General features: G+C 36.7%; 1 protein-coding gene across 1 annotated transcript in view; it reads right to left on the bottom strand.

Moving 5' to 3' along the window:
* Window positions 1-405: 405 nt before the first annotated feature.
* Window positions 406-11,740, bottom strand: part of HS3ST5 (heparan sulfate-glucosamine 3-sulfotransferase 5) — a 123,354-nt gene continuing 112,019 nt past the window's right edge. Inside the window, exons 2-3 of the mRNA XM_063290920.1 lie at window positions 9,108-9,246; window positions 406-2,280 (exon numbers count right to left, since the gene is read on the bottom strand). Of these exons, the coding sequence (XP_063146990.1) occupies window positions 1,350-2,280; window positions 9,108-9,214 (1,038 nt within the window). The 5' untranslated portion in view covers window positions 9,215-9,246 and the 3' untranslated portion in view covers window positions 406-1,349. The remainder of the gene's footprint in view (window positions 2,281-9,107; window positions 9,247-11,740) is intronic.

Raw genomic sequence — 11,740 nt, 5'->3', positions numbered from 1 at the left:
GGTAATAATAACAGGAGTTTTAAAGCATATTTGGTAGCCTCCCATTTGTAATACTCCTACAGTTTCAGAACTAATGATACTAGCTTGATGCTTTTGCATAGCATACAGTCTTATTTATACAGAACCAGCTAAAAATATACCTGAAGACAATGCAATCATTATGGATTACCAACTGAATGGTGGATTTGCATATCCTTGAATGTTACTCAATCAGACTTTGACTCTCATCTGAACTTGTGAATTGCCTCCATGAAAAGCTTGCTGCTTGAGATAATGAGATATCATAGGATCATCAAACATTCACTGAAGAAAAACAAAAAGCAAATTGCACATATAGCAATTTTAATCCATTCCATTTTAAATACCACAATAAATTTAATTTTCACAATAAATTAAATAGCCATATTTAGTTTACAAAATAGAATTACTTAGTGTGAAACCAGTATTTACAAACAATATACAATATGTACATCAAATTTTTGTCAACATACAAGCATAGAAGGGAAAAGAAAAGACTTCCTTTTTGACACATGATTGACATGCTCTAAGTGCCAAGATGATCCATACAATAAAAACAATAGTGCAAACTCACCACAGGAAATTTGAAACTATGTTGATTGCATGAGAAAATTTCTTTTCAACACTAGGAAAAGATTTTTCAAAAGAACTTAGCATCATATAGGGTATAATCATACAGCAAACTCATATTGGCTTTTCATCCATTTAATTGGCATAATTGCCCCCCACCCCAATTCATGGAAATTGTGTTCAGTGAGAATTATTCATTAAGAAAATTGTGTTAGCTCCTTCTTGTTATTGAAGTAGAGCACATTGGATTTCCTAGGGAGCACTGCTAAGCCAGTATAAGCCTGAAGCATAAATGTATTCCTTTAAAAGGGCCAATATTCTTTTAGAAATATGTTTCCATATTATTCCATTGCAGATTTTCCAAAAATGAATTCTAATTGCAGTGAATTAGAATTGCAATGAATTTTAAAGCAATATCCTGCCTCTCTCTAGATATGTTTAATATTAAATTTTATGGAGCAAATAGAGTGCTGACCCTTTGAACTGAGCAGCTGAGTTAATTTCTTTAAATGACATTTTCTCATTTAATTGTACAGCATAAAATGATGCAATTATGCAGAGAGTAAATTTTATGTTATGCACTGTTCTGCAGAAAAATTGATCCCATCTTATATTTGGTCACACACTGCATATGTACAAGTATGCATGAAAAAAGATTACTTTTATAGCTGAGTGTATGAAAAGTGCATATTTTTTATACTCTAATAGAGATATGGTTGCATATCTCCAGGTGCAACACACAGTGTTGTAGGAAGTTTATTTTAGGGCCAGTTAAATGTCCTCCCTGTGATCTGGTAAAATTTCTGATTAAAAGGGTGAAAGAATTTGCGCAATTTGGTAATGACAGAGGAATCTACCTCTGGATGAATGCGTCCCTTGCTTCCCGCCAGGCACTTGTTAAAGACAATGTTAAATCGCAAGCAGTAAAACCCTCTGGTGGCATTGAAATACAAATTATATTGACTTATCCTTGGAGGAAGATTTAAGAACTTTTCTACCAGCTGGAGTTCTGGCAGGGGTTCTGTAATGAGACGATCACCATCAACAATATGAAACTGCTCTATGGGAAAGTATTTTAACCATCTCTCCAGATGTTTTGTGTAGATGCTGGTTCTTACTGCCTTGTATTTAGTGTTCACCTCACAGGTATTAGGATCAATGGCCAACTTTTCAAATTTGTGGTAAGTTTTATTCTTCCTTTCCTTTCCCTCCAGCACCTGAGTGTAATCAGAAATAGCTCTTGTTGTGGGTTCCCTGACAATGATAAGTAATTTGATGGATGAGTTCATTTTATAAATCCTTTCAGGTACCTCCTCTGTGATAAAGTATGCAGGGCTTTTCTCAATTGTTATTTGATGAGGATATGAAAATGGCATTTTTTTCCTATACCACTCAATGCCCTTGGCATAGTTCTCATCATTGTCAAAGAAGTGTATTTCTTGAGAAGCTTTGACCACTGCTGGATGAAGATTTAACATTTCTAGTAGTGCCCGTGTTCCTCCTTTCCTCACTCCAATTATTATGGCCTTGGGGATTTGCTGGACCAAACTGTGAAGTCGAATTTGCTCTTTGCTGGCATTTCCCTTTCGGAATTCATGTAACAACCCACGCTTAAACTGTAGAGCTCTGAGTGGGATTTCATCTTGCCCATGGAGTCCAAATCGGCCTTCAATAGGGCAAATGGGTTGTAGTCTGCAATTGAGAGAGAGAAAAAAAGGAGAAACAGTAGTTTACATTATTAACACTGAACTTTTATACATGTCCCATCAGAAGCTCTATTCAGTTCAATAAAATTAATGCCATATAAGTGACAATGGGCCACATAGCATTCAAGTGAGAGTAGACATAATGTGTGTGCATGTATTTATTTATCCATCAATCCACACTGTACCAGCATGGTAGATTATGGTCCATAACCTTCAACAAACCTTCATCCTGCAATAGATAGATTTGGGGTGGTAAAAATAATTGATGATATTAACAATAAATTATTAATTTATAATGAATGTTGAGATGATTCACATAGTCCTATGAACAAGGCAAGATGTTGGTGTCTATTTTCATGGCAGAATTGAATAGACAATATAAAATTTGTCTGCTCGCTTATAAACTAGCATAGAAAACATTAGATTATGTACTTCATCTATTCTCAGAAAGTAGCACACTAATCTGTTTTCAGTACATTTTGTAAGACGAACATGTTTTTGGCATTTATATGTGTAAACAACATTCTGAAATGTTGACTAAGTTATACTACACACACACGCACACACAGACAGAAACACACACACCTTTATACCTATACTTTATAGGACAGGTATACACAGACTCACATCTGGAAGCTTGCCTCAGATATCCCTTGATTTAATTTGGAACAATTCAGGGCCTACATGCTTCCTGGACCTGGGTCCAAGCCTATCAAATTTCCCTGAAATTTCATAGAAGGAGAATTAGAATTTTCAAGTAAAGTGACTTTTATTTAAGTTCTGATGTTTTAAAAAAATGCCTGAACTTTGATTCCTTCAGGATAAACTTTGATGAAATGTGTAGAAATAGATGTATTTCAGTGGTGAATGACATGTCATCCTTCAGATATACTGGCAAAAGTATTTTGTGAAAAGGGAAGAACATTGTAGGGAAAAATACTCCTTCAGAAATCTGAATGCAGTAGGACTGATTTTGGGGGATGTTGGGATGGAAGTTTAAAAATTCACTTGCTAGTTAAACTTCTAGTAAATTATTTGCTTACAGAGAACTGTATAAATTATCAAGTAATTAATAAAATTTTAGAAAGCAATCAGATAGTAACTAAAGTGTAGTAATATCCATTTACACTGAAGCAAATCATTATAAATGAATCAAACTTTCACCCTCAAGTCACTGTGATTTAGGTGGTTCTGGTGGCCTGATCACTTAGATCACTCTTTTGAAGGTAAGAGCTGTCCATCAAGAAAATCCAGTAATCTCCACTGCTCCCTCTCCTCTTCCCTCTCTACCATGGCATGAAATGAAAGCTATCCCCCCTCCCCTCCCCCCTCCCATTAAAAAAGCATTGCCTCTTTTAATAGCACTCTGTATAATCAAAGATGAAGGCCAGGGCTGGAACTTTGCTGAGGTTCTGAACTGGACCAGAGCCAATTCAAGGCAGTCCTGCTTCCTTTCTGGGGATAGCAGGTTCAGTCCAAATCCTCTCACTTTTTCTCTGATTTAGGTTTAGTCAAATCCAATCAAAACTCCTACTTCATAAAGGAAATTATACTTACTAATCGTACGAAGAATTGAAAATAGAGTGAATGTCATTATTATGTCTATGTTCACAGTGGATAGTCAGCCAGTGGAACAGAAACTTTTGTCAGGATGGAGTGCTCTGCAACTCCTCACACACCTTCGAAATATGCTCAAAAGGACTGGGGAACATCCAGAATAAATTTGAAGGAGGCACAGATAGTGCAAACGATTGAAACGATTAATAAAAAGAAACTGCAGTCCAGATCAAACTGCAGTGCAGGTATAAAATAGATTTCACCTTAACTCCTTGTGCATTTTCTTATTGAAACTAACTACCTTTGAAGCGGCTATCTACTATCCCATTTCTTATAGAAAGTATTTTTGCTACTTGAGATGAGGGCATTTTCAAAGAAAAAAGTTTGATTGAAAAAACATTTGAAAAAAAGTTTTCATTCTTGGTAGGGACTTGGTCAGAAATTCAGAATTGCGCAATGTCTTCCACACACTATTTTTAAAATGTGGTGAAGAGTATTGTACTGTATTGTGTAGTTTAATCCTAAAACAAATGTTTAATAACTTGAGAACAAATTTTATTGCAAGGCACAAGTTGTTCACAACTTAATTTCCTGGGGGAAAAACAGTTCATTTTCTAGAAACTTAATGTCCTTTTGCCTTTTAAGATTACTTTTGTTTTCCACACAGACAGATTTAGGATAAAACTGAATTAGAAAACAATGTTTAAGAGAGGCTGCATGAACTTGTTAACCAGGAAACACACACACACACACATACACATACACACATTGCTGAACAATGGAAATAAAAAGTTAACCTTTTACTTATTGCACAACAGTTAGGATTTAATCAAATATAAAACCTTGATATTGTTAGTGTTGTTTCATATTCTGTGGCATAAGAAGATCATGCCCCAGTCCATAAATAAACATACAGGGAGGAACTATGTCACACTCTGTATGATACACATGTTTTAAACTGTGTTCATCATATGCACTGAATTCATATACTTTAAACATTAATATGTCAATCTAAAACATATATATTTGTGTGAAATGGTCAGAATTTACTCATGGCACTCCTTCTGTTTGTTACTTTAGGACTAGGGGAGTCCAAACATGCTGAGGGCTTGCTAATGCTATGCTAAGCATTTGATGATTTTGCCCTACTCCCAGCTGTAAAGGGCATATCCTCCATTTGCCAAAGGAACCCCCCTCCCCCCCCCGCTACAACCCTTCAGGGACTACTTGGTGGAGCAGTAGCTATGGCAAATGGAAAATATGGCTTCCTTCCTCAGTGTGTCAATGAGAATATTCTACTCCAAAGGTTTCTATGACTAGAAAAGCCTAGCTTTCATAGGCAGCACATTCTGTATTCAGTACCAGCATTGTCTGATTAATATATTCTCACAATACAGAGTTTACATGGAAAGCATTTTATAAGTTTAGCTTAAAAATATAATTATCTTGGGACCATAGATCTCACAGCCAACTATGGGCATCCAAGGGGGAGCAAGGGAGGTAAGTGATGAAATGTGTGTCACGATGTCATGGCACAAACACTGCAACGTTCTGTACCCAACTAGACAGAGGCAGCATTTGCATCATGACGTTACTGTAGCTTGCTGTAGATTCTGGCGTAATAGCCATGGTGGGCATATCTGTTTAAATAGAGAAATGTTGCTGATTCTCACCACTTGTATATTTTCCTAATTGTGTTTTGTCCACTAATATACTTTCTGTGGACTTCTCACTTGATATGCATTGGGCCTAGGGGAAGTAATTAGTGCTAAGGAGCTACAGAATTTGGAATACCTGTTTTATCCTAGTGAATTAGAATTCTGTGTGATGACCTCATATTTTTAACGCCTATTTTGGCCAGAAATAAAATGATGAAAACATGTGGATGAGCGATGCAGCTTCGTGAAAAGCAGCTCAGCATGTGGTGAGCATGTCAAGAAAGGAATTCGCTATTCTGTGCAATACACCACCAAGCTGTAATTTAGAGCAGGGATGCTCAAGGTTCTGGTGACTTGAGGGCTGCAGTAAGTAGGCTGATAACAGAAATTGGGTGGAGCTGGTTCATGCAATGCCAGGGCCAGATTTTTCTTTTTTTCTTTTTCCTGGTTTGGGGGAAGAGTTTGAGGGTTTTCTTTGTTTTTCTAAAACCGTGTTAAGCCTATTTGGAAACTTTTACTACAGTTTTTATCCAGTATGTTCTAGCCTCAAAATAGCAAGAAACCATTCCACCCATTTTTGGCAATTGTGGTAGAGAGGGGCTTTGAGAACCACAGAGAAATTTGGGAGCTCCCTACCTACCTGATTTAGAGCAATCAGCCTCAGCAGTGAAGAGTTATCAAATTTGGGCCTTACAGAGGATGGGGACTTATGTAAGAAGGGAACTTAAATAGGAGGGAGAGTGAGATTTGGGTATTCCTTGGCTTCAGTTTCTGGCTTTATTGTTCAGATCTAACCCTCTAACACTGTTCTTAGTTCTTCTGTCACTGTTGCTTTCTGCTGATTGATCAGTGCTCATGCCACAACATATGCACTGAGTTGTATAGCTCCAGGAGGAAGGAAAGAGAAGTAATGCCATTAATGTGCCCAAAGATCTGTTTCTATGGGACTGAAAAGAAATATCACCGAGATAGAATATCTAGATTTCTGGACCATCAGGATAGGATTCACTGACGAGTACAAATCCATCATGCACAATAAGAGAAAAAAAAAATCAACCCTTTTCCCCATTAGCAATATTATATATGGATCCTCTGGAAGTCATCATTGGAGGAGTTCAAGAGTCAAGTACTATGTCTGGATAATTTTATGACCATTAATAACATTTGTAGCTAGGCAAGCTTAGATTGGGGAAAAGGTTAATTAAATTTCATGCCTCAGGTCATAGGCCAAATTCCAGCATGAGACAAGAAGGAATTTCTACTCACTATATGTAACTACATAATTGCCTAGGACCATTTCACGTATCTTCAAAATGTGGGATTTTAATGGTAGATGATGGTAGGAAGCATGCTAGGGTAGGCATGTCCTTGTGAATATGAAGAATTGGAATACCTCTCATTGAAGTTTAAGATTAATCTTTAGTGTTACCTAGTTGCATATTTAGTTTAGTGTCATTCAGCTGTTGAAAAGCAAAGATCATAAATAGCAAACAAACAAACAAGTCATAATTTTTTTAACAAAGCTGATAACTCACCTGGAAAAAAGTGTGTTCTCAATTGTTCAAAACATCTCAATCTCTGTCAATCTCCCTCTCTCTCTTTCCTGGTTAGCAGGCTCATATAACCTCTTTTAAAAAATCAGTTTTATCCTAAATAGAGGGGAAAATACAGATGCCACAGAAACCAAAGGGAATGTAATGTTATTGCCCAGGCAAAACACAGCTGAACATTTCTACATGATTTTTTACATGCACAAATATATGCAACCTAATTCATATATCAAGATAATTCACATAAAACTGTGTTTTCCATGTGCAGCACATTTGGGGTCAAACAGCAGCTACTGGTGCAAGTCTCTGGCAGGAACCAGCATGAAAAGAAGAGGTTTAAACTTTGCATATCGAGGCTCATGCCTTTTCTGGAACAATACAACAACCAGTAATAAGCAAGAATGTGCTTCATGCAGTATTTATTTATTTAAATTTTGAGCCTGACTTCTCTATGTCTCTGGGCAGCAGCTTATAAATAAAAAAGGAAAACTGCTTATAAAAAGAAGAAGATGGTCAACCAAAAGAACAAACACTGGATCTTAAACTACACAAAACTAAAGTAACTGGAAGGGACTACATGACCACCTTAATCTATATGTCACTTTTCCTAATGTTCATAAAGTGTTGGAGATACTGAAATGTCTTATTTGTTTTGTTTTATAAACCTTGGACATGGTTTTCAAACTGTATGAGCTGTAGGGTGATGGAGCTCATGTGCTGGGTCTCACAACATGATTTGGTGGCACAGGTATAATGACTTAGATAAAGCTAAGCAGCTCTTCCTGTACCCAGTGCCCAAACGGGAACCCATCTGGAACTCTTATATAAGCTGACTTGAATTCTGTGATGAAGAAAGATAAGTTCTAAATGTACTAAGTAAGTATAAATAGTTACTCAGCTTGGGCTTTGTTTTTGTTTTTTCAACCAGTGACTTGAGTATTCATACAACTTATGTGAATTGGGCATTAATACAGCTGAATCTAAGAAGGAACGCACCAATAACTGACCAAATAGATGTAATGCTTCTGTTTGCTCCTTTATCATCTAAATATGGTCTCAGCCTGGTATGCTGTCCTGAATGGAGGTTTTACAATATCGTACACAATTTTAGTTACTATTTTAGGATACTAATTGCCTGCAAAAGGATTTCAGAAAGCAAGTTCAGTACATAAATCTTTCATCAAATAGATTTTTTTTTCTAATTTTTCCATTTCTTGGAGCAACTTAACTGTCATAAAATAGAAAAAAAGGATTTGGTAGTTGGGTCTTAGTTCCATACTATATATGAAATGGAAAATAATTGTTTCCTGTAATTCAAAGCCAACAGTTATGGGCATTAACAGGAACTGTTATAAACAAAAATGTGCCTAGTTTTATATCCACAATTGCCTCGTTGCTTGAAAATTATTGTTTCCAGCAAGATCTTTTCATTCACTATATCCAACTCAAGAAAAAAATAAAAGTAACAAAGTAAAAAACCCACCAAAATCTAATTAACATAGTTTAAAAAAAATCATCTGTATCCTTCAGCAATCATTCCAGTGCAATAGGATCCAAGACTGACAAGCAAACTCTGCAGGCTTGTGCACAAGTTTAACTACCACTGTACCATATTAATTGCCCACGCACAAATTTCAGACAAGAAAATGTACAAACATTACTGTTTATTGAAAGTTGAGGTCAGCCTGCAATTGCACACAAAAGCTGAGCTACCATTTTTACTGTATGCCGATTTACTTTCCTTCTGAAAACAGCTGCCAATGCACGTGGAATATGAATGGACAGGCACCAATGTATTGGTTCAGCAAGCGAATGCTCTTCCAGTTTCCCTGTGCCTTCCACTGTCTTTAAACAGAAGGAAATGAACAATGAAAATCAATACTACAGCAGATTGTCTTTTTAGATGTTAGCAGCAAGACAAAGAGCTAAAAACCTATCCAATTATATTCAAAGCTTAAGAGGAAATTGGGGTGGGGCGGGGCGGGGAAAGCACGCACAGCCATTTATAATGATCAGTGTCATCGGTACATGCTAATTTAATGACTTACCTATCCAAGCTCCCAACTCTGGCAACTAGATATAGAAGGCTTCCAATAGCAAGGCTGCCCAGCACAAGGAGCTTCTGTCTCAGCAACGCCTGCTGTTTGAATAGCATGGCCCTCCATCAATCTTCAGGACTTCTTCAGTCTGCAGACACCAAAAGATATAGACCACTCATGAGCAAGAGGCAACATACAGACCCATGTTTATTAACAGATGGTCAAACAGTCTCTACTTCCATGTAGAATCAAGCTAAGAATTTTCTAAAATCCGTGAATTATGAATCCCATAATTAATGGATAGTCCTGCCAGATTTTAGCACTACCAAATTCAGAAGGTTCTTGGATAAAGTCCGTAATAGGGGTTCTAGTAAGGTCAGTAGATACATCAATTTCACCTCTTCTGTTAACATTTCTGAGCAAAAAATTCCACCTGCATTTTTCTGACATCAACGTATTAAGAGAAGGCAGATAAGGGCCACAGAAAAATGTAAAAAAATTGTTGCAGCTTTTGTTTCAGTGGGAACACATTAGGTGTTTTGGTGGCAAAATTACTTGTATGTGGGTCAGGTCAAATTATTACAATGTGGGACTTGTGGGATGATTTAAAATCCAGTATGGATAAGCAAAAACTCCTGGATCACAGGGCTTTTACTTATCACTGCTTTATTCAAATATCTTTTCTCCTTTCTACTGCCAAACCCTCATTTACCAGAGCTTGGTTTAACATTCCTCCAAACCATCCATGATGTCCTTTCCATTCTGCTTTGTCTCTTACCTACATACTAATTTATTAGTAAGTCACTACTAATCGATGTGCCTGTCATTGTAAGGACTGGTTTGATCCTTAGCTAGCTGGCTATAACATATACGAAGGGTCCTGCCAACTCAAAGAACGAGTTAATTTTAGAACAGGGATATAGCATAGGATAAAACAACTTTAAAAGGTTGGTAGAGATTATGTATTATGTGAGATAATGCAGACATTACACACAAGCATATTTGTGCTTGGTGGTCAAGAGGTAGCACAAGTATGCCTTAATGACTGAAATGAACAGTCATTCTCCACTGTGTAACTTGTCTTTATACACCTGGTTGTCCACATAGATTGGGAATAATGACTCCAGTAGGTGTTACCAATCATCCTGAAGATAGGAGATGGTCATTTCAGGTAAATGGGTCATTCAGAGTTTTAAATTCCTGCTTCTAATGAACTAACTTCTACAAACTAACTAAAATAGAATGGTTGATTTAATTTTGCTTTGACACTTTTAAACTGCAGAGCCACATTTCCAACCATTATTTTGATTTAAAATATTATAGTTTTCTTTTGTTTTTATAATCAGTTCTGACTCAGGAAAGGGTTCCATTGTGATATAACAAAGGCTATCTTCAGAGATTCACAGATTAAAAAAATGTAGCTTAATTTTCCCCCCTAAATTAAGTGCAGATGAAAATCCAAGTGGCAAAGATTTAAGGGATTTACAAACATATGTACAATATGCTTTAAGCAAAGCTAGGATCTGAACTTAAGTTCACAAGTGCTCTAGGTCTGAGCATCAGCCATAAAATAATCTTCTATTTTTATTTCACTTAATATACATTTTTCTTAAATCCAATAGGTAGTTTTTTTTTAAGCTGTAGAGTTCAAGTAGTAAAGATATATTACAGCTGTGATTTTAAAGTACTATATCTGGCACAAATGCAATTAAGAAAAAGAAATATACAAATCTGAAAAGTTATGTGCTAATTATTTTTATTAAGAAAGAGACAGGGGATTAAAATGGCAAAAAGAAATTTTCTTTTGTGGGTGACAAAATACACTGGAGTATGAGAGAGGGGAGGAGAAACACAGTCAAACTTGCAAGATTCTGTTAATATAGCTTATCTCAACAGAGCTTAGTTCTAGTCTTCCTGCAGATCTGGTCTACCTCAAAGGGTGGTAACAATCCTGTTAGGGCCATTGTTTCTTCTCCTCTCCCTCTTATACCCCAGTGAATCAGGAAGGAGTCAGCTTGAGTCCCTTCTTAATACTCTATGCCTTCCCAGGACTTAAGGAATGCTTCTCTCCTCTTTGCTTACATAATGGTTTTCTAAATATTTGCTTCAAAGCCATCTCCCTGGCTCACTAAAGCAATGTTTCTCAACCTTAGCAACTTTAAGATTTGTGGACTTCAACTCCCAGAATTCCCCTCCATGCTCAGATAGGGAGGGCACAGTCTGGATCCCTACACTGAAACAATGCCATCTTGTGAGACCCAGAGGCATGCCTTCTTAGTGGTGGCCCCTATCTTAGGGAATGAACTTCCTCCTGAGATAGGGTTGGCCCTGACCCTGCTTGCCTTTAGAAAAGCTGTCAAAGACCACCTCTTTCCCTGGGTGTTTGGGTTGTGTTGTGTTGTATCCCTTATTGGATGATGGTGTCATTTTATTTGGGATCGCCTTTTATTATTTTATTATTATCAGTTTATGTACTGTGATTTTGTATTCTTTCTGTTATGTTGTACTTAATTTTCTGTAAGCCATTCAGAGTAGTTTTAGCTGAATTGGCAGCCATACAGATGTTATAAATAAATGAATAAATAAATAAATAATGGAACTTTTACAGGGACGCATGAGCTAAGCTAATCCTGCCTTTCTGA

The sequence above is a fragment of the Candoia aspera genome, chromosome 1 (genome assembly GCF_035149785.1).
Source record: "Candoia aspera isolate rCanAsp1 chromosome 1, rCanAsp1.hap2, whole genome shotgun sequence".
Lineage (NCBI taxonomy): Eukaryota > Metazoa > Chordata > Lepidosauria > Squamata > Boidae > Candoia > Candoia aspera.
The sequence above is the reverse complement of the archived record's forward strand: the minus strand, read 5'-3'. Positions and strand labels throughout refer to the sequence as shown.